General features: G+C 54.3%; 1 protein-coding gene across 1 annotated transcript in view; it reads right to left on the minus strand.

Annotated features, from left to right (window-relative positions):
* The window catches only part of LOC144941751 (atypical kinase COQ8B, mitochondrial-like), a 47,376-nt gene extending 27,703 nt beyond the window's left edge, over positions 1–19,673 (minus strand). The window contains 9 exon segments of the mRNA XM_078868164.1: positions 543–620; positions 2,729–2,801; positions 2,981–3,036; positions 3,039–3,190; positions 3,922–4,071; positions 5,827–5,864; positions 5,867–6,035; positions 6,321–6,454; positions 19,521–19,673. Coding sequence (XP_078724290.1) covers positions 543–620; positions 2,729–2,801; positions 2,981–3,036; positions 3,039–3,190; positions 3,922–4,071; positions 5,827–5,864; positions 5,867–5,989 — 670 coding nt within the window. The 5' untranslated portion in view covers positions 5,990–6,035; positions 6,321–6,454; positions 19,521–19,673.
* Positions 19,674–23,809: the final 4,136 nt, after the last annotated feature.

Here is a 23,809-nt window from a genome sequence, read left to right on the forward strand (position 1 = left end):
CAGCAGCAGCAGTGGCAGCAGCGGCAGCAGCAGCGGTGGCAGCAGCAGCAGCAGCGACAAACGCCTCGACGACACCCGGGTGCAGGAGCAACGTGGGGCAGCGAGCACGCAGACAGAGGGAGCCAGAGAGAGAGAGAGCAGGAGAGCTAAAATAACCCAACACGAAAACAACACCATCCCACCGCTTTGTTAAAAGTCACCCCCCCCAGACCCCCACCACGTGGATAGCTGCGACCCCCCCCCCACCACCTCACCCGGTGCCGCGGGTTCCGGTGTCGTGAAGAACGGCAGCGGCACAACGCTGCCCCACCCCCCCCGCCCGCCGAGGCCGCCTCTGTCTTGGATGACTTTCAAGAGGGGCGAAGCCACTCGCTCGCTCGGAGGCGCGGTAGCGTCGTTGGCGTGGCTCCTGGGGCTAAGGGTTGAATGACCCCCCCCCCAATCCCGCCAGCACCCCCCCCCCCCCATTGCCTGCCCCCCCCCCTCGCCACCCCCCCTGCCCCCCCCCCCCCCCCGGGCCCCTGTGGGCCCACGTGACTCACCCGGGGGCACCTTGTCCATGCCCAGCTGCTTGCGGGCCACTTCGGCCAGCGCACCGAGGCCCAGGCCCACCGCGAGGCCTGCAACACCACAACCACAACCATCGCGACCATAGCCATGACAACCGCGACAACCATCACAACCACCGCAACCGTCACGACCACCACAACCGCAACCGTCACAACCTTCACAACTACCATAACCATCACAACCACCGCAACAGTCACAACCACCACAACCGCAACTGTCACAACCGTCACAACCACCACAACCGCAACAGTCACAACCTTCACAACTACCATAACCATCACAACCACCGCAACAGTCACAACCACCACAACCGCAACCGTCACAACCACCACAACCATCACAACCACCGCAACAGTCACAACCACCACAACCACCGCAACAGTCACAACCGCCACAACCACCACAACCATCACAACCACCACAACCACCGCAACAGTCACAACCGCCACAACCGCAACCGTCACAACCACCACAACCATCACAACCATCACAGCCACCACAACTGAAAGCACCACAACCGCAACCATCAAAACGACTACCATGATCATTATCACAACTGCCAACACCACCACCGTCATCGTCACAACGACAATTCGCCGTTATTGCCACAACAATCACCATTATCAAATTGACCATAACCATCACCACAATTACTGAGTGAGTGAATTGGTGAGTGAGGTAGTGAATACGAGGTGGGGGGAGAAAAAGAGCGAGTGAGCACGTTGTGAATGTGAGAGACAGTGAACGAGTGGGAGTGAATGAATGATTCAGTGAACGAGGGAGGTGGTCAATGAGTGAACGAGGGAGGTGGTGAATGAGGAAGGGGGTAGTTGAGTGAATTCATGAATGAGTGAATAAGAAAGGTGGTCAATTAATTAGTGAGTCAGTGAATGAATGAGGCAGTGAATGAGAGTAAGTAAGTGAGTGAGCAGCTGCAGCGAGTAAGGGGAGTGAGGGAGCGTGTGAGAGGAGTGAATGAGTGAGCGAGCGAGTGAGATGAGAGAGTGAGATGAGTGAGTGATATGAGAGAGTGAGATGAGTGAGTGAGATGAGAGAGTGAGTGAGCGAGTGAGAGGAGTAAGAGGAGTGAATGAGTGAGCGAGCGAGTGAGGTGAGAGAGTGAGTGAGATGAGTGAGTGATATGAGAGAGTGAGATGAGTGAGTGAGATGAGAGAGTGAGTGAACGAGTGAGAGGAGTAAGAGGAGTGAATGAGTGAGCGAGCGAGTGAGGTGAGAGAGTGAGTGAGATGAGTGAGTGAGATGAGAGAGTGAGATGAGAGAGTGAAATGAGTGAGTGAGATGAGAGAGTGAGTGAACGAGTGAGAGGAGTAAGAGGAGTGAATGAGTGAGCGAGCGAGTGAGGTGAGAGAGTGAGTGAGATGAGTGAGTGATATGAGAGAGTGAGATGAGTGAGTGAGATGAGAGAGTGAGTGAACGAGTGAGAGGAGTAAGAGGAGTGAATGAGTGAGCGAGCGAGTGAGGTGAGAGAGTGAGTGAGATGAGTGAGTGATATGAGAGAGTGAGATGAGTGAGTGAGATGAGAGAGTGAGTGAACGAGTGAGAGGAGTAAGAGGAGTGAATGAGTGAGCGAGCGAGTGAGGTGAGAGAGTGAGCGAGCGAGTGAGGTGAGAGAGTGAGTGAGATGAGTGAGTGATATGAGAGAGTGAGATGAGTGAGTGAGATGAGAGAGTGAGTGAACGAGTGAGAGGAGTAAGAGGAGTGAATGAGTGAGCGAGCGAGTGAGGTGAGAGAGTGAGTGAGATGAGTGAGTGATATGAGAGAGTGAGATGAGTGAGTGAGATGAGAGAGTGAGTGAACGAGTGAGAGGAGTAAGAGGAGTGAATGAGTGAGCGAGCGAGTGAGGTGAGAGAGTGAGTGAGATGAGTGAGTGATATGAGAGAGTGAGTGAGCGAGTGAGAGGAGTAAGATGAGTGAATGAGTGAGCGAGCGAGTGAGGTGAGAGAGTGAGTGAGATGAGAGAGTGAGATGAGAGAGTGAAATGAGTGAGTGAGATGAGAGAGTGAGTGAGCGAGTGAGAGGAGTAAGATGAGTGAATGAGTGAGCGAGCGAGTGAGGTGAGAGAGTGAGTGAGATGAGTGAGTGAGATTAGAGAGTGAGAGAGTGAGTGAGATGAGAGAGTGAGTGAGCGAGTTCTCACCACCAAAGTTGACCATGCGGCTGAGTCGTCCGGTGGGCACCTTGCTCTCCCGCGCCCGCTCGCTCAGCTGCTGCTGTTTGCGACACGAGACGCGGGGGCGAGATGTTAACTACCTCGTCTGGTAGACAGGAGGTCGTGGGTTTCATGCCGACCCTGACGCCTCCCAGACAGACCCCCCACGCTCCCCCTCCCAGACAGACCCCAGGATGTCCCCCTCTCCCGAGGCCCCATCTCCCCGCATGCCCCACTCACCATCACCGTCTGCTGGCACTTGGATTGCCGCGCCTTGCCCACGTCCTCCGTCGTGAGCCCTCGCAGCGACTCCTGCTGGTACCACCTCGACTGCTGGTACCAACTCGCTTGCTGCTGCTGGTGGTGGTGGTTGAGGTTGTTGTGGTGATGGTGGTGGTGGTAGGACCTCGTGAGAGTCCTGGACACGGCAGCCGAATGTATGGCTGGAAGCTGCTGGCCGCACGCCACAAGCACACAAAGACAAAGATTCCCCGTATAACCATCATAAATTTTTTGTGCAAGTGCCGTTAACGTGTTGCATCTGTTAAGGTCGGCGCGGCATATGCGGGGGTGGGGTTGCCAACACTACCCCCGCCCGTGATTCTGGCCACACCACTCTGTTGGACCCCACCAGAAACGTGGTAGCTTTAGTTCACTCATTCATTCATCAGATAGCGCCGGGCACAGGAGTGAATCGTTACATCTCTACGTCATCAGCATCGGCGTCACGTGGAGTCATTCCTCCCCTTACAATTGGCAAACCCAGTGAGCGATTCGCTCACTCATTCGAATATGAACGAGTCAAGGGTCATTGAATGAGTCACTCGTGAGTTGAATTAGCGGTGAGCGAACTCGCGGAATTGTTTTTTTGAACGGAGGAATCCTTCGTGAATGAATGAAGAATGACCAATCCGGAAATTACTCACCCGTCCATCCGTTCATCTGTTCGTGAGCGAGCGTGCCATGTGTGTCACCGTCCGTCCGTCTGTTCGTCCGTCAATGAGTGAGCGATCGAGCCGTGAGCATTACCGTCCATGCGTGATCGATCGAGCCGTGAGAATTACCGTCCATGAGTGAGCGATCGAGCCGTGAGCATTACCGTCAATGCGTGAGCGAGCCGTGAGCCTAACCGTGCGTGATCGTTACCGTGCACGAGCGAGCGAGCAGTGAGCGAGTGTTACCGTGCGTCCGTGCGGGCCGCGCGCCGCGACGCGGATCTGCCCGGGTGCGCGGAGCTGAGTAGCGGGGAACGGAGCGGGGGCCCCCATCCGGTGGCAGGCACCATCCTCGCTGCGCCGCGGCGCGTCCCGGCACGCGCTCGCCCGGCGGACCTGCGGCCGTCACCACGCGGAACCCACAACTCCCGCGGTGAGGATAGCGACGATGGTGACGGTGGTGACGCTGTTGCAAATTATTTGGTGGTGATGCTGCTGTTGCTGCTGCGTTGTCACAAGCACGGCCAACAAATGAGAGTCGTCAATCAGAACACTGCGCGTGTGGCGCTAAAAGGAAAGACACATTATTATTATTATATATAAAATAGGTGACGTTTATCCTGGCTCACGGCCCTTCTTCGTGCCCTGGTGGTCACCATTTTTAAGAAGGGGGACAGAACGCTGACTGCGACAATCTACCGCGGGGAATCCCCCTCCTGCTCAGCGCGAGCGCGGGGAAAGGTCCTGGCGAGGATTTCTTCAATGTCGTACCGAGAAGAAGCTTGCGGAGCCTCAATGAGGGTCATTTTCTCGGTGCGTGTGCTACGGCAGACGTGTGGGGAATTCCAACGTGGACCTGGGTCAGTGGCTACGGTATCATCAACAGGCCGCGGGTCCATCTTCTTGGTTCTTTCGGTAAAGTCACGTAGAATGGAAATAATAAAATAATAAAAATAAAACATAATTAAATAATTTTCACGACGTTTAGACAGAGTCTACTCGACAGACCTGCTCTCCACCTGAGGACGGCTGCTTGCGTTGTAGCCGAAACGTCGTGAGAATTATTTTATTATGTTTTATATTTTTATTATTTTATTATTTCCATTCTACGTGACTTTACCAAAAGAACCAAGAAGATGAATCCCTGCAGTCACGAAAGATTTAAATCGAAATTTAGGCCGCGGGTCGCTGACACCTCTGCTCAGCGAACCTGAAGGACGGCTGGTGGGTAGGCCCCGGGTAAAGCCGCGTGGCCGGGAGCGGGAGCCATTCCCTGCCAGGGTGGGACAGGGACCTCCTCTGACGCCTACAACCACCTCGCACTCTCTTTGAGCGCGTAGCTTGAGAAGCTGTCCATGGCTGTCCAGGGAAAAGCGACTTGCCCTTCAACGGACAACTCTTCCTGGGCTCGCTTTGTTTTTGTTGTCGGTCAAGCCGCATCAGGGTGGGGGTAGTGGCATACCTGTGAACCCCCTATCAGTGCCCTACCTTATTACAGACCAATTCAGACCTTACTGGTCACCACGTGCCCTTATACATCTCAACGTTCATCCTACAAAGTCCCATTACGAGGGAGAAACACAAACAAATAGACAACACATTTTTTTTGGCCGTTTAGAAACGGCTCTATGCCGTATGGACCTAAAAACGAACTTCCCTGCGCAGGAATACGGGGTAAACCGTATGGTTTGGCAGTTATGCTATGTCTCTCTATGGGTCTCTATAGGTCTCTATGTATCTCGGTGGTTCTCTATGGATCTCTGTGGGTCTCTATGTATCTCTGTGCGTCTCTATGGATCTATATGGGTCTCTGTGGACCTCTGTGGGTCTCCATGTATCTTTATGGGTCTCTGTGTTTCTCTGTGGGTCTCTATCGATCTCTATGGATCTCTGTCTATAATAAAACCTGTCAACCCCTTATCAGTGCTGTCTACCTTATTACAGACCAATTCAGACCTTACTGGTCACCCCGTGCCCCTTATAATTCTCAACGTTCATCCTACAAAGTCCATTTCCCTGGACAAGAATACGAATAAACCGTATGGGCTATGCAGTGGGAGGAGGGGTAGGGGGGGAGTAAGGGGGGCTGGCGCGAGTAAACGGGGGGGGGGGGGGGAGGGGGGGGTTGGCGGCAAGCGTGAGAGCTCCCACCTCTCCGTTACCGCCGCGTCCCCGAAAAGGGGGGTCGCGGCCCCCCCCCAACGGCGAGGGCGCTCGCCGCCAGTAGCGGGGAGAGTCGCCCGGGCACCGCCGCCGTGGTGACCGCCAGAGCGGCGCACCCCCTCGTCGCCAGCAGCGCCAGCTCGCCCGCCATGCCCGGCCCCCACTCTGACACGCCCCGCGGTGCCGCGCGCTATCTCCTGCAGGGGGCACGGGGAGGGGCGGGGATTCATCACGACGACGGTGACCATGGTGACGGTGATGATAGCGACGATGATGATGATGATTGTGACGATGATTGTGTGTGTTATGGGGGGCGGCGGCGGGGGGGTGGTTTCCGATGTTCGCAGCAAGAGCCGCCGATTGCCACGTGGGCACCAACTCGTGTTCTGACATCCGGAGACGGAGCTAGACTCTCCCCAAAGGCTGAGCGATGGCTGAGTGGCGGGACGGTTGAGCGAGTGAACGCGCGAACGATTGTCCACCTTCGAAGTCGCGTGCTTGGGCGACGCGGGTGACTTCCCCGCGAGCAGACGAGGTCACCCGCGACGGGGTGGTGGAAACGGAAGTTTGGTGTCGACCGTCGACGGTTCGCGCGCCGCCGACTCCGCACCGACCTCTGCGACAGACGGGAGCGGCACAAGCGTCACGACCACGTCTCACGACGGCCGGCTCCTCTGCGCGGTGACAATGGCGGCGGTGGCGATGACGACGACGACGATTGTGACGTCATCACCCACACCGCCGTCGCGTCTATGCTGGTGCGCCGTGGACGTGGAGTTATCCGCCCGTCCTGGGAGTCTCGCGCGGCGAGAGCGGCGCGTCACCTGAGAGAGAGAACGGCCCGCGGAAGACGATATTGCAGAACCGCTTCCGAGTTTCCCTTGCGAGCGACCTCTTGTCTAGACAGCGGGGTCACGACTTTCACACCGCGACCCCTAGACAGTGCCGGATTAAGCTCGTGCGGGGCCTGTAGCATTTGTTATAAAGGGGCCCTAAATTTAAATAAACACAAATATTAAAACACAAATGTATTGTTGCATTTGCTATGCAGCCGGATAATGCGACAAATCGCTCACCTTAAACACCCATTCGTTCATAAAAGTCGAAGGCAGTATAGTACTATAGTAATAGAGCGAGCGCAGAATCGCTGAACCGGAATTGATAGCTTGAAAGCATTTAGCGCGGGGCCCTTGAAAGTACGGGGCCCGCAGCATATGTAGCTACTTTTGCTACGAGGATAATCCGGCACTGCCCCTAAATTGAAAACTCATTTTATTTCGAACCCCTTTTTGCGTTCGGTTTGACGTCCTTCCGCCGCACGCCTCCGATTCGCACGGTTGGCTACGCGTGGTGCGAAAGAAGTCCAACGGTGCGCACGTGCAGACAGACACCATTCGCGAAAACAAACAAACAAACAACATCAACGGCGTAGAACGTCAACGAGCCGCAACCCAATGAGCGCACGGCCACGGAATGAGCACGTTTCACCCCCGGCAAATCACCAGGCGGAGCTAGCGCCGTGCCTACGGGCGGGTGGGAAGGGGGATCATTGGGGGCACTGGGGTAAGGCGGCACCACCGCCGCCACCGCCGCCACGGACAAGAGCGCTGACACACTTCGGCCGGCTTATTCAAGTCAAGCCGTAAGGCAATGTATGCGTCTGTCACGAGAAGGATTAAAGAGAAGATTAAGGGCGGCGATAGGCGGGCGACGGCCTGCAAGAGCGGGCTGGCGGGCGGGCTCCGAGTCCGCCGTTACGTCCGCGGAGGGTTCGCGGTTTCGAGATTTTCCTCGTCGGCTTAGGCCACAGGAATACACTAGGCGACCGCCTGCTTCACAGTTGACGTGAATTAAAATCGTCGCGATGGTTATTAACACATTCCTGCTGCGGAGGGAGCTGGTAGGAACACGTTGGGTTGCTCGGTCAATGGGCAGGGTCAACGGCGGCGTGGTGTATTCCGCAAATATGGCCGACTGTGAGGGCGGGCACAAGCCGGCGTGAGTAGGTTAAACGTTGAGTTTTATAAGGGCACCACGAGGTGACCAGCCCCTCCCCACCCAGCCCCACCCCTCCCACCCAGCCCCACCCTCCCCACCCAGCCCCTCCCCACCCAGCCCCTCCCCACCCTCCCCTCCCCACCCAGCCCCACCCTCCCCACCCAGCTCCTCCCCACCCTCCCCTCCCCACCCAGCCCCTCCCTCCCCACTCAGCCCCTCCCTGCACGACGGACGGACACAATAATCCCCTGTGGGCTGGTGTAACCAGGAGGTTCCTACCAGTATTACATTTTTTTGGGTGAGAGAGAGGAGAGAGGAGGAGGCGAGAGAGTTGTGAGAGAGTTGAGAGCCATGTGGGGTGGCATCACGGGACCACGTGTGCCTTATTTGAAAAACGTATCCGATTTTTCTGACCCGATGGAGGCCACACGCAAAGCAACCGTTACCACTCACTGCGAAATCTTGGCAGGACCCTCCGGAAAATAGAGTCCTGGGGCTCAGTGACCACTGTTCCTGGTGTTATAATAAGAATGAAATAACGATGAAGACGGTATGTGCGTTGACTTTCTCTGGGCAGCCTGCGTAACCTGCCATGAAAAGTGGATCTGTGTCCCTGCCCCGATCCTGGCCAGCTGACTCAAGGACTCAACAAACGAACACTGACCACCGCTGTCTCCATGCCAGTGTCGGTGTCTGCCAGCCACGGTGACAGGGCTTCGGGGGAGAGGTCACCACAGCAGCAGCAGAAGCAACAGCAGCAGAGGCAGGAGCAACAGCAGCACTAGGAACAGCAGCAAGAGCAACAGCAGCACTAGGAACAGCAACAAGAGCAATAGCAGGAGAAGCAGCAGAGGCAGGAGCAACAGCAGCAGAGGCAGGAGCAACAGCAGCACTAGGAACAGCAACAAGAGCAATAGCAGCAGAAGCAGCAGCACTAGCAACAGGATCAACAGCAGCATCGCCAGAAAGAGGTGTTGTTGCTGCTGCGGTGAGTGCGGTGCGAGGGAGGAAGCAGACAGGGAGAGAAGTTCTGTGATCCGCAGTGTGGTGAGTGGGTGGGTGAGTGGGTGAGTGGGTGAGTGGGTAAGTGGGTGGGTGAGTGGGTGGGTGAGTGGGTGAGTGGGTGAGTGAGTGGGTGAGTGGTTGGGTGGGTGAGTGGGTGAGTGAGTGGGTGGGTGGGTGAGTGGGTGAGTGGGTGGGAGGGTGAGTGGGTGGGTGGGTGGGTGAGTGGGTGAGTGGGTGGGTGAATGAGTGGGTGGGTGGGTGAGTGGGTGCGTGGGTGGGTGGGTGGGTGAGTGGGTGGGTGAGTGGGTGGGTGAGTAGGTGAATGGGTGGGTGAGTGGGTGGGTGAGTGAATGGGTAGGTAATGTATGTATGTTAGACGGGGGGGGGTATGGCTATACGGGGGGTTTGTCTATCTCGTGTGTGTATGTGTGTGAATGCGTATGTGAGTGTATATTCGATAGTGTTTGAATGGATGTTTACTCTCGAGTGAGTGCGTGCACGCGTGTGTTTGTGCATTAGTGCAGGGAGCGGTGGCGCAGCGGTTAGCGCGCAGCGTGTATGTACTATGTTGGAACTTCTTTCGCACCGTACGTAACCAAACGTGCTAATCGGAGGTGCGGGGGGAAGCTACGTGGGTGGGTGGGTGAGTGGATGAATCGAGTGGGTGAGTGGTGGTGGTTGGTGGTGATGGATGAGACGAAACGGTCCTTGCCTGGTACTCACTGAACCCTCACCACGGGTGACGGAGGAATAAATGAGGGGGGGGGGGGTGAAGCGAGAGGGGGGTACAGTAACCATGGTAACGGTAGTAGTAGTAGCGACAGAAGAGTAACACGGAAGAGGCGATGGCACAATGCCGCGCGTGTCATCGATCGGGTCGTCACAAATGACGCTCCGTGCATCGAAAATCGTCGAGACGACGCCGCCGTGTGGCCGGCTCTCGGGGGACGCTGCCAGGGGGCCAGCGAAGCCTCTGGCGCCGATCCTCTGCGTGGCCCCCCGTGGCCCCCCGTGGCCTCTCGCGCCCTCCGCCAACGCGGCCCGGAAGATGTTGTCGAGTCGCCGGTTGCGGTCGGGGCTTGGTTGCGAAACAAATAGGCACGCTCGCAGCAGCGGCAGTAGCTTGCAGCAGCATCAGCAGTACCAGCAGCAACAAAATCAGCAGCATCAGCAGCATCAGCAGTAGCAGCAGCAGCAGCAACATCAGCAGCAGCCAGCAGCAACAGCATCAGCAGTAGCAGCAGTAGTAGCAGCAGCAACAACATCAGCAGCATCAGCAGTCGTAGCAGCAGCATCAGCAACATCAGCAGCATCAGCAACAGCAACATCAGCAGCATCAGCAGCAGTAGCAGCAGCAACAACATCAGCAGAATCAGCAGTAGTAGCAGCAGCAGCAGCAGCAACATCAGCAGCATCAGCAGTAGTAGCAGCAAAAGAAGCAGCAGCAGAAATAGCAGCAGCAGTAGAAGCAGCAGTAATAGCAGCAGTAGCAGTAGAAGCATCAGCAGTAATAGCAACAATAGATTGCTGCAGTAGTAATATAGTAGCAGTAGCAGAAGAAGCAGTAGTAATAGCAGCAGCAGTAGAAGCATCAGCAGCAGTAGAAGCATCAGCAGCAGTAGAAGCATCAGCAGCAGTAGAAGCAGCAGTAGCAGCAGAAGCATCAGCAGCAGTAGAAGCATCAGCAGCAGTAGAAGCATCATCAGCAGCAGTAGAAGCATCAGCAGCAGTAGAAGCATCATCAGCAGCAGTAGAAGCATTAGCAGCAGTAGAAGCATCAGCAGCAGTAGAAGCATCAGCAGCAGTAGAAGCATCAGCAGCAGTAGAAGCAGCAGTAGCAGCAGGGGCCGCAGGTCGCTGTTCATTTCGGAGTCGTTTCCTGCTGGGGTTAAACCCCCACGCGTCCACTCAGCCTCAAACGAGTTCCCGGTGCGGTGTGTAGTAAACATCGCCACTGGAGAGACAAAGGCGGCCGGGCGTGGTGCTGGCCACCCACCTCATTCGTGTGCCGTGCCGGCCTTTATAGGTGCAACTCGCTAACAGCACTTGCCCCTACAGTCTGTTAATGCTACACGGGGGAGGGAGGGGGTATTTGTTATTGTCGTGTGGAAATAATACAAAGCCAGGGAGTGTTTTATTTTTTTCCAACGTGGTCATGAGGACCCCCAATGAATCACCGTCGCCTCTCGTCCCCCCCCCCCCGACACCCATTTCGACCATTGCGATGTTTTTACGGAGTTGACCCGCGAGCCGTGCTGGCTGCTGATGCTACTGCTGCTGCTACTGCTGCTGATGATCATGTTGTTTGGTGGTGGTTGTGGTGGTGCATTATAAGATGTCCGCATAAGCTCTCATTTTTATTGTAAGCTACACGAACTCTCTTTCTCTCTCTCTCTGCTGAAGCCCTCTCGTTATGGAAATCCAGACTTCGACATTTAGAGCCTGAACAGCAACATCAGAATATTTATTTATACTGGAAGAATCCGATGAGCTATTAAGCAATTTTTTCACAGACGTCCAGAAGTTTTCACAGATATTGCTGCCGCTATCATAAGTAAGACGATGACGTGGAAGAGTAGGCCAAATACAACACTAGAGTTCGCTCCAGTGGGGAGAAGTCTCTTCTGTTTGCAGGGGCCTAAGCAAGCTATTGCAAGGCCGCGCCTTTAACGGGAGCAAGAGCAGAGCCTCACCATCCTGGCGAATTGCCCGATGATGCTGGATGCAATTACGAGCGAAACGTCACAGTACTACTCAAAAATTGTAAATGTTGTGGATTCACGCTTCAACACACCGGTGGGCTAAAGCAGTGAACTATTTGTCTTTTGTCAACGTGACACTTTTTTGCTGATTGGCCGTGTCGGGTGGTGGAGGGTTACGACACATTTATAAATAACGCGATCTAACCCAAAAACGTTGATTATGAATAATATTGGTCGCGAAAGCCTCCCACGTGTTGAACTGTCTTCTTTATTTATTTATTTATGTGTCGTCCGAATGCGCGAGTCAACAACGAGTCGAGTGCGACCGTTGCCGATGTCTCAATGCTGGCCAAGCCGCGCGATCCGGCTGAGATGATGTCAGTCGTGCTGGGGGGTGGTGAGTGGTGGTGGTGGTGGGTGGTGGTGAGTGGTGGTGGGTAGATGGTGGTGGATGGGTGGTGAGTGGTGGTCAGTCGTGGTGGGTGGGTGGTTGGTGGTGGTGAGTAGTAGGTGGTGAGTGGTGGTGAGTGGTAGTGGGTGGTGGTTAGTCGTGGTGAGATTTGAACATGTGTACGCGTGCGTGTGCATTATCAATGCTATATCCACGCGCTCACTTAATCTACTATACACGTAGTGCACTCACGTACTCTCAAAAACACACCCACAGGCACAATAATACGCACGTGCATTTTAATTTACATACACAGACACATATCCCCCGTATAGCTTTAGTAGACTGTTGGGGCAAGTGCTGTTTATCGAGCACCTATGGAGGCTGGCACGGCACACAAGGCCAGCATCACGCCCGACCGCCTTTGTCTCCCCAGTGACGATGTTTACACAACGCACCGGGTACTCATTTGTGGCTGAGTCGACCTAGGGGAGGCCCAGAACCGGTTCAGATAATCGTCACCGGTGTCGGCCGTGAGCGGGAATCGAACTCGGGTAGCCAGGTTCGTAGCGCAGTGCGCTAACCGCGACACCACCGCTCTGTATCCACACGCACACACACGCGTGTTCATACACACGTTACCCACACACACGCACACACAAAGACACACGCACACACACCAACATGCGATAACATACGGATCGTACACGCGAACAAAAAAAACAAAGGCAAAGATAAGCCGCTATAGCCCACCAAGACTGTTGGAGCAAGTTCCGTGAACACAATTGCTGGTCACACACACACTGACACACACACACAATGACACAGACACACACACGCAGGCACATGCGCACGGACACACTGGCAGCTGTTGCTACCATCAGCTCTAAAGTTTGGGTTCAGGAGGTAGGGTTAGGGTCAGGAGAGTGACGTCTTGAGTAAACAGGGCTACTGATAATGAACGTTTAAGTGACACAAAGACGCCCCGTGTAGCTTTAGCAAACTGTTGGGGCAAGTGCTGTTCGCGAGCACTTTTTGAAGGCCGGCACGGCAAACGAGGGGGTGGGTGGCCAGCACCACGCCCGGCCGCCTTTGTCTCCCCAGTGACGATGTTTACACATCGCACCAGGTACTTATTTGAGGCTGAGTCGACATAGGGGAGGCCCAGAACCGGTGCAGACAATCGTCACCGGTGTTTGGCCGTGAGCGGGAATCGAACTCGGGTTCATAGCGCAGCGCGCTAACCGCTGCACCACCGCTCTGTATACACACAAACACACGGGCGCACGTTCATTATACACGCGCTCGTCATCAAATCGCCACGAATATTTATCCGTGGGGCCGCAAATCGAACCCGCAGCTCGCTGCAAGGGTGACCTGCCGGGCACATCGGCCTCGCCCTTTGCACCGAGCACCCCACCGATCGAGCCGTTCAAAATCAAACACGTGCCGACCACGTGCCGGAAGTCGTCCGTCAGGCAAAACCTCGCCGCACAGGCCGCTGCCACGCGGGCCCCAAGCGCCGAGCCAATGGGGTGCGAGCACGGCGGTTGAACGTTCCCACGTTCTCATCACGTGACTCGAAACGATCTCGAGGACTCATTTGAAACGTGATTGTATCGATGGCTTCGCTGTCAATCCGTACGGCTTAACCACCGCATTCTGTGTACAGGGAAGTTGAGTTTTCAGGTTCATATGGCGTATAGCCGTTTTAATACGGGCAAAAATAAATAAATGTGTTTGTGTCTATTTGTTTGTGGTTTCCCTTGTGATGGGACTCTGTAGGAGATCAGTGCTGCCTACCTTATTACATACCAATTCTGACCTTATTGGTCACCCCGTGCCACTTACAAATCTCAACGTTCATCCTACAAAGTCCCATCACAAGGGAGAAACACAAACAAATAGACAACACATTTGTGTTGTTGTCCGTATTGAAACGACAGTAGCAGCAGTAGCAGCATCGCCACCAGATCCTTTGTCTAGGAACGAAGTCAGCTTGTTATTTGGGTCTTTCGGTAAAGTCACGTAGATAGGTTCAAAGAAAATAACAAAAAAACTAAAAAAAACTACACAAGCGTTCGTTGCGATCGAAACGTCGTAGTTTTTTTTATAACGTTTTGTTATTTTCTTTGAACCTATCTACGTGACTTAACCGAAAGACCCAAAGAATGTGAATTCCTACAGTCACGAAAGCTTTAAGTCAGGATTGAAGTCAGCTTGGTCTGGCTCCTGAGTGGTCACGTGACGAGTTCCAGTCCTGACTACGCTCCAATGACGCAAGTTCCTCCTCCTCCACCACCACCGTCATCGTCTTAACCAGCCGAACAATAAAGCATAATTCATTATTAAACGTGTTTGCCGTTTATTTTTAGTTTATTAACAATAGTGATTTGCTTATAACGTTTCTCGATTTTTCACTCCCGTCATTTATACTCTTTGATTCTTTCGGTAAAGTCACGTAGCTATAAAATAAAATACATCACGACGCTTCGGGCGCAACACAAGCGTCCGTCACCCTGTCGTGTATTTGCACTCTTTGCTGTTGCAACTCGCTGACCCGCCCACGCTGGACATATGTGAAGAAAAAGAAGAGTTTCATAGCTCATCGGATTCCTCCTGCAGCCTAAATCAAGATTCTGATTCTGAGTTTGTTTTTGGTGACTGGGCCGAGACCACGTCTACTCGCTACACGCGCTAACCCAGTTTAATCGCAGCTCATCGGAGTCCGCATGCAGTCTAAATCAAGATTCTCATTCTGATCACCATCATCAGCAGCAGCAGCATCATCTTTATCAGCAGCATTGTCGTGATAATCACATCACATTGTTATCGTCCGCACCTCCGAGTAGCACGGTTGGCTACGTACGGTGCGAAAGAGGTTCAACATAATACACACGTCAGCAGCATCATCATCAACACCGATATCATTGTCCGCACCCACAACAAAGACCGTCAATCATCAACAGCACCGCCTGATATCATTATCAGCACCCACAACAAAGGCCGTCAATCATCAACAGCACCACCTGATATCATTATCAGCACCCACAGCAAAGCTCGGCATCATCAGCAACAGCATCCCTATCATCAGCGACTCCACCATCATCAACGACCGCAGCAGCAGCAGCAGCAGCCCAACCACACATCATCATCATCAAGTCTCTGATGAGTAACGAGTGGCTGGCGTTTGTCGAGGGGTGGTTGGATCCGTGGCCCGAGGCACGTCGCCTCGTGCGCAGGGACGGGCTGGCTTCTCGTTTATTAAAATCATTACGGGCCACAGGAACGCATGACACGCTGCTCTGTGTACTCTTTAATCAGCACCACGCGTCATTTGTGTTACATCACGCTGCCGAGCGGCGTGGTGAAGTATGGTGAAACACTCGCCGCTCATCGGGGACAGCTCACGATGCCCCCCATGAGCTGATGATGCGGTCTGATGTTTATGCTCCTGATGACGATGGGTGACTGGAGTTCTACTGATGACGATGATGATGATGGTGATTTTAACGTTCTGAGCCGCCCCTACTGCGGACGTCTGTAAAACAAAATAGCTTCACAGCTCATCGGATTCCTCCAGTCTAAATACATCTTCTGATCCAGATAATTATGGTGCTGTTGCTGCTGTTGTTGCGTCCTCCGTGCCTAACACGGCGTGGTGGAGGCCTTCACCCGGCAGTTGATTTACACAAGAGCTGTTATTCCCAACTCTGATCCACTACATGATCTCTGTAGCCCCTCTATGTGTGTGCAATCAAGGGACATTGCCCGAAACGTTGCCCGTTTCTCTACATTTCATATGAAGGCCGCACTGTAGTTGACACGGAACCTGTTGAGTGATCTGGAATCTTTCGATTTAAAGCTTTAGTGACTGCAGGGATTCATCTTCTTGGTTCTTTCGGTAAAGTCACGTAGAATGAAAATAATAATATAATAAAAATAAAACATAATGAAATAATTCTCACGACGTTTCGACAGACCTGTTCTCCACCTGAAGACGGCTGCTTGCGTTGTGGCCGAAACGTCGTGAGAATTATTTTATTATGTTTTATTTTTATTATTTTATTATTTTCCTTCTACGTGACTTTACCGAAAGAACAAAGAAGATTATCTGGAATCGTCTCATATCGCTGTTTTCCGCCCTCCATAATACGCGTATTGTTTTGGGGTTATATCGCGTCAATATAAATGTGTCGTTAAACCCGCCACCACCCGACACAGCCAACGAGTAAGCTTTGTCACGTGAACAGAACGTGCCAATTCGTCACTAGTACAGCACAGAGGTCGCAAACGGGTTTTGATTCCTTACCCGTACCCGGCTGCACCAGGGTCGCAAATGGGTACCCGTACCCTACCCTACCCGAAATGAGTGACAAACGGTGACTCACCAGTGACTCACGGCCTACCCGTACCCGGCCGCACCAGGGTCGCAAACGGCTACCCGTACCCGGCCGGGTAGCCGGGTATCGGGTAGGGTACGGGTATCGGGTACCCGGTTGCGACCTCTGGTACAGCACCACCGCTTGTGTGTTGGACAGCAAATCCACAACAATCCACAAGGCGAAAGCCGACGTGTTAAACTTCTACCCTCCCGCTCCTCTCGGCCACGTGTCAACTTCTCTTCCAACGTCTCAACCTCCCCACCGAGCCCCCAGGCACTTTCCGCCTGCCTCCCTAACCCCCCTCTGCTCCACCCCACGTGTCTACCTCTCACTCAACATCTCCCTCCCTCCGTCACACATCAGATATCCACTCCTCACCCACCACGACGACTCCGACATCCCACTCTTTCCTCCTGACCCAGATCTCGACTCCTCTCCACCACACGTCTCTTCTCCACCCTCTCGCGATCTCCATCCCTACCGCCACTGCCCTACCCCCCCATGTCTGCTCCCAGACCTCCCGTCTCCCCCTCCAGCCGACATCTCCCCCCTCCATTCTCCACTCTTCTCTCCCTGCGCTCCCCCCGCCCCTCCCAGATCTCCCTCCTCATCCCTCCCCTCCTTGTTCGACCAGATCTCCCTCCCCCTCCGCCCGGTCTCGTAAACAACTTTCTCGACCGCAAGCCTCTGCCAACTCCTCCCCACTCTCCCTCTCTGTGTTCATCTGCCCTGCTCCCCCCCCATCTCTGTGTGTTAGTCTCTCCATCTCTCTCCTCTCTTGTATTTCGCATTTTCAAATCGGAATCGCCTCCAGTGCTGTTGCTGCTGGCGGCAATAAAAGTTGTTTACAAATCAAAAGTCTGTGTGAGTGTCTCCATCTGTCCCCTCTCGCTGTAGCTATCCCCCCCCCCCTCCGTTACTCTCTCCGTTACTCTCTCCCTCTGTGTTAATATCGTTACAATTTCCAGTCCCCCCCTCTCTCCGTTACTCTCTCTGCTACTCTCTCTGTTACTCTCTCTTGTTCTCCCCTCTGTGTTTGTTTCTGCAGCTCCCCCTCCCTCTATATTCTCTTGATGTCCGCCCTTTTGTCAAATCCACCGCTGGATAAAGGCCTCCCCACATCGTGTCGGTGCGAGGGGGTTGTTTTTTTCCCCCTTCTTCTAACCATACTTCACCGCGCTGGTCAATCAGTGCGGATTGGCGACCAGGGATGGAGGTGAGCAGGGAGTTGGTGGTCTACAGGAGCCGTTCAGACATCGCTGGCCGCTGGCGTGAGTCGTGGCTGGGAACACGAAACGCAACTCCGTCCGTCTCGTAGCGCAGTGTGAACGCACCACCGCCCCATCTCCCTTCTCGCTCTCTGTCTCTCTCGCTGTCGCCGCTCTCCGCTATCCCACAATCGCATCTCCAGACCCTCTCTTGAACAAGACAATGACAACCACCGATTCAAAAGATCAACAACCACAGCCGCACAGCCACCACCCGCTCACCCCCACTGCCACTGACCCCCACCACCACCACCACCAACTCCCACCACCCATTCACCCCCACCACCACCAGCAACCCCCACCCACTCACCCCCACCACCCACTCACCCCCACCACCAACTCACCCCCACCACCCACTCACCCCCACCAGCAACCCCCACCCACTCACCCCCACCACCCACTCACCCCCACCACCAACTCACCCCCACCACCCACTCACCCCCACCATCCACACCCCCACCACCCACCAACCCCCACCACACTTTCACCCACCCCCACCACCCACTCCCCCCACTATCCACACCCCCACCACCCACCCACTCACCCCACCCACCCCCCACACACCCCCAACGACCACCACACCCAAGTTCGCGTCTCAGCCCAGGTCACGTAAACAACCTCCACTGCATCGATTGAAAGCGAACAGAGACAAAGGCGGCCGGGTGGGTGAGGGGAGGGGTGAGTGGGGAGGAGGGGGGGGGGGCGTCACAATCGTAATCGGTATCATTAAAATCGTAAACAGCAGCCAATAATCACAGTGATTACAACAGCTGCAACAACAACAACCAATACATGCATCGTTGCAACAACCACGACAGCAACCACCAACAACAACCACAACAACAACCGCCAACGCAATACAACCAACACCACAGTAGGCAATACAATGCAATGACAACAACCACCACAACAATACAATGTTTATCCCAGCCACGAACAACCAACTCATACACCCATAAACACCTTGACTACAACAAAGACAGAGATCCCCCGTATAGCCTTTAACAGACTGTTGGGGCAAGTGCTGTTAGCGAGCACCTATGAAGGCCGGCACGGCACACGAGGGGGTGGGTGGCCAGCACCACGCCCGGCCGCCTTTGTCTCCCCAGTGACGATGTTCACACAGCGCATGTGTTTACGCACCGGACCAGGCCACTCATTCGACCCAGCACCGGTTCAGATAATCGTCACTGGCGTTGGCCGTGAGCGGGAATCGAACTCGGATGGCCGGGTTCGTAGCGCAGCGCGAACCACTCCACTCCCACCACAGCTCCTCACAATCCCATCTCGAGGCTCGTCACGTACTCCGCCAAGTCCGTGTGCTTTAGTAACGTTGTGCAAATACAAATGTAGCCCATCAGCAAGAATAAAGTAACGTGTGTGTGTTCCCCACGCGGTGTGTGGTGGTGTGGTGATGGCACACCACCGATGGTTTGTGAGTGCATTGCACGGTGTGTGCACGTGTGTGTGCACGTGTGTGTGTACGTGTGTGTGTGTGCACGTGTGTGTGTGTGTGTGCACACGCCTTTGTGTGCATGCAAGTGTGTAAATGGCTCGCTGACAGCACTTGTCCCAACAGTATGTTTGGGCTATACGGGACCACTTTGTCTTTGTGCAGGCGAGTGTGTCAGTGCGTGTGCACATGGCGTGCGTGCGCGTGTGTGCGTGTGTGTAAGTGCCTTAGATGCAATTTCGCTGCTGTGCACTAATGAGTAGTGCGTGTGTCAATGTGCACGCACATGTAGTGTGCATACTCCGGCTTCCGTGCGTTCCGTGCATTGTGCATGTGTGTGTGCAGTATATGTGTACACACGCAGGCGTGTGTCTGCACCGCGTTAAGAATTCTATTCGCGCACGCACAGAGACAACACGGACGCGCAGACACACAAAGGAGACACAGACGACACACACGGACATGAGCACTGGGACTCACGTTCGCCTTGATTGCCGGGTCACGGCGCCGGCCTGAGACGGGGACTGCCCACTCAGCTCCTCGCTCCAAGCCGCACGTCAGTCCGTGCGAGGTGACTGGCGCTCTTTAAGGCGGAGAGACCTCCCCCCCCCTCTCGCTCTCTCCTCCCTCTCCCTTCCTGCCTGTCCGTGTTGTGTCACTCTCCCTCCCCTCCCTCCCTCCCTCCCCTCCCTCCCTCTCTCTCTCTCGCCAAAGCTCTGACTGTAATTTACTGGCTCCGGCTTTAAAGCGAGCTGAACTCCATCACTCCAAACTCTCCCATCACTCAGTGCGCTCTCTTCCATCACTCTCATATCTCGCACAACTCTCTCCCTTCCCATCACTCCCTCCCATCATTCTCTCCCTCCCTTCCCATCACTGCCTCCCATCATTCTCTCACTCTCTCACAGCACTGCCTCCCATCATTCTCTCCCTCCCTTCCCATCACTGCCTCCCATCATTCTCTCCCTCTCTCACATCACTTCCTCCCATCATTCTCTCACTCTCTCACATCACTGCCTCCCATCATTCTCTCACTCTCTCACATCACTGCCTCCCATCATTCTCTCACTCTCTCACGTCACTGCCTCCCATCATTCTCTCACTCTCTCACATCACTGCCTCCCATCATTCTCTCACTCTCTCACATCACTGCCTCACATCACTTCGATCTTCTCCCATCAAACTCTGCCATCACTTGTATCACTCCTTCGTTCACTCTCTCCATCACATTCCATCCTGCACATCCATCCCATCACTCACTCCACCCATCACTCCCATCACTCGCCACACCCATCCCTCCCATCACTCCCTCCACGCTGATCTCTTCAACCAATCAACATCCCCGTGTCACCTTTTCCTCTTCACAGCCAGACGCGCTGTCATCTATTCACGCTCACGCCATACCAGATTGGAGGATGTACCTCGACACCATCGCCAACTCTGTGTTCATCCTGAAACTAGAGGTCGCCACGATTCTGAAAATATTCACGTTAAGTCAATCATCATGTGGTCGATAAAAAAAAAACTATCCGCAATCGTTGTATCTTGGTTACTTAAAAAATGTCATAATAGATCACGACGTTTCGATCGCAACATAAGCGACCGTCATCAGGCGAGACAATCACAGCAGAGAAACTGCTGAAACGGGCGAGAGAGCTGCCGTGTTACGCCTGCAGTCACGAAAGCTTCAAATCCATATTTAAACATTTCGTCCCGCCAGAGAAATGTGGAATTACCACCACTGGTGGAATGAGCACCACCCCATGGCTGGTTTCCGGAAGAGAGCTCTTTGAGCGCTTTTCTAGCCCTTGATTTCACCACGTAAGCCTCCATTTTTTCTCTTCTTGGATCTTTCGGTAAAGTCACGTAGAAGGGAAATAATAAAATAATAAAACATAATAACATACAATTCTCACGACGTTTCGGCCACAACGCAAGCAGCCGTCCTCATGTGAAGAACATGTCTGTCGGAAAGACGCCGAGTACCAACGCTTTTTATTTTCAGGAGGATGCTGCCATCCTGGGATGTTTGAATCTTCAGAGTCCGGGAGGGGGCAACCCGCGAACAGGGAGACCCCCCCCCCCCAGCACGCGCGATACGAGGGGCCACCATTGTGGAGCGATTTGCCGAGCCCCCCTCTCCCAGCCATCACTCCCTCCATCCCTTCCATCATGCCATCTCTCCCTCCCATCCCTCCCTCCCTCTCCTCCTCCCTTCGTGCCTCTCACTGTCCCCACCCCCTATCCGATCATGCCTTCACTCGCTCCGACCACTCCACCATCACTCTTTTTCATCCCTCCCATCACTCCATCCCACCACTATACCATCACTCCCTCCCTCTCATAATCCCCTTACCTGCCATCACTCCATACCTCCCATTACTGACTGCCCTGGTCCCACCAATCCCTCACTCCAAAATCCCATCCCTCTCCTTCATTCTCTCTCAACCTCCCATCACGACCCCTCCCTTAACTCTCCCTTGCATCCCCCTCGCCCCCATCCCAGCTACCACACTCCCTTGCACTGGTGCGATGTTGCGGTTGGATGTGTTGATATTGCTGGGCCCTGCACGCGCGCTCTCTCTCTCTCTCTCCCATCTTAGTCACCTCTCTCATCCTCGCATCTCATTTCAAATCCCCCTCTCCACCCCCTCCCCTCCACCCCCCCTCCACCCCCCCCCCGCCCCCCCGCGGGCGAGGGTGCGTACGTGAGCGGCAACGCGTCCACACGGAGAGCCGCCAGATTCGGGCAGGGGGTAGGGGGGATGGCGGTGATGGTGATGTTGATGGTGATGTGGTGGTGACGGGTCATCGTCGTCGTCATCAACATCACCCTCGCCATCATCATCATCACTCCGCTCGCTCCTTTACCATCACTTTTTGCATAAATCAATCTCCGCGATCGTGATGGAGGGAAGCTTTGTCACATTATTCGAGCACGTCATCAGCTCCAATCTTCCCAACTCCCATCCCTCGCATCCCTCCAATCACTCCCATCACACACTCTCTTCACTCTCTGCCATCACCACCACCACCATCATCGTTATGGTCCATATGATCATCATTATGCGTTAATGGCCGTGGTGATGCTGCTAAGTATAGTAATGGGGGGAGTTTTCATGACCGTGGTGGTGATGCTGATGATTATGGTGATGGTGGGAGTGTTAATGACCGTTGTGGTGATGCTGATGACTATGGTGATGTTGGTAATGATGGGGATAGTGGATGGTGGCAGTGATAATGGTGATGATTGGGAGATGATGCTGATTATGATGGTGATGTTAGTTACGGTGATGATGTTGATGGCCGTGATGATGATAGTGATGGGAGGGTGATAAATAAATATCAGTTGTGTTGTGTGATATGTGCATAACATTTGTACGTGTCCGAGTGTGAGAATGCGCCTGTGTATGAGACTACATTTTGCAAACATTAATACTGGGAAGACAAAGGTGGCCTGGTGTGGCGCTGGCCACACCACCCCCTCGAGCGCTCTTGCCACCTCAATAGGTGCTCGCTAACTTTCCTTTCCCCCAACAGTCTATGTAGGCTGCCAGAATGAGAATTTGTGTCTTTGTGTGTGTGCGTGGGGAGCGGTGGTGTGTGCGTGTCTGTGTATGCGTGTCTGTGTGTGTAAGTGTGCGTGTCTGTGTGTGTGTGCATGTCTGTGTGTGTGTGTGCGTGTCTGTGTGTGTGTGTGCGTGTCTGTGTGTGTGCGTGTCTGTGTGTGTGTGTGCGTGGGGAGCGGCAAAACAACCTCCTACCTCCTCGCGGTGCCGGACGGGCAACACTGTCGTGGGCAGTGCTGTGGGGGGAGGGCCAATGCCCATTGGCCTCTCCCCTCATGGCGTCTGTGACCACCACAGTGGCTAAACGGGGGCTCTGGACGGGTGCGAGGGGCTGGTAACCCCTCCACCTTCAATTAACCACCACTAAACTACGAATTAAACATAAACCTGTAATTAATAAGCTTGTGCCGGAGGCCCCGGGGGGTCAGGCTTTTATGACGTCTCCTGGCCAAACCCCATTTGGCGGAGCCAGGAGATTGAATTTTAACCCTCGGGGCTCCTCCAGAAACAACGAAAAACCATTGCGGATGGCCACGTGGAATGTTCGAACGCTCACTGCGGAGGAGAGGCTGCCACTCCTCTGTCGGCAGCTGGACCGGTACCGCCTGGATCTCTGTGGCATTCAGGAGGTCCGGTGGACCGGTTCTGGCTCCTGCCACCATGAGGGGTGGACAGTCCTCTACTCGGGGCAGGAGACTGCCAAACAACAGGGTGTGGCTCTTCTTCTGAACAAAAGAATGAAGGGGGCGTGGAAGCGTGGCGGTGAGGTGTGGGAAGCTGTAAGCCCCAGGATACTTTGGGCTCGCCTTCCCATCAACCAGAGGCGAGGAGTGGTGGTCGTGGTTACTTATGCCCCCACCGAAGACGAACATCCGTGGAGGGATGCAGGCAAAGGCTATGAGTCGGACGCTTTCTATGACCTCCTGTCACAGGTGCTGGCTAAAGTGGCCACTCGGGACAGAGTCATCTTGTTGGGTGACTTCAATGCCCGAGTTGGTCATGATGCTGGCACCTGGTCTGGAGTGATTGGAAGGCATGGGCCAGATCAGCTCAATAATAACGGAAGGAGGCTGCTAGATTTTTGTGCAGCCCATGGGCTTGTAATTACCAACACGCTCTTCCGGCATCGGCGCATCCACACAACATCATGAATGCATGCCGGGTCCAAGCAAGAACATCTGCTGGACTACATAGTGACGG

Source organism: Lampetra fluviatilis, chromosome 25 (genome assembly GCF_964198595.1).
Source record: "Lampetra fluviatilis chromosome 25, kcLamFluv1.1, whole genome shotgun sequence".
NCBI lineage: Eukaryota > Metazoa > Chordata > Hyperoartia > Petromyzontiformes > Petromyzontidae > Lampetra > Lampetra fluviatilis.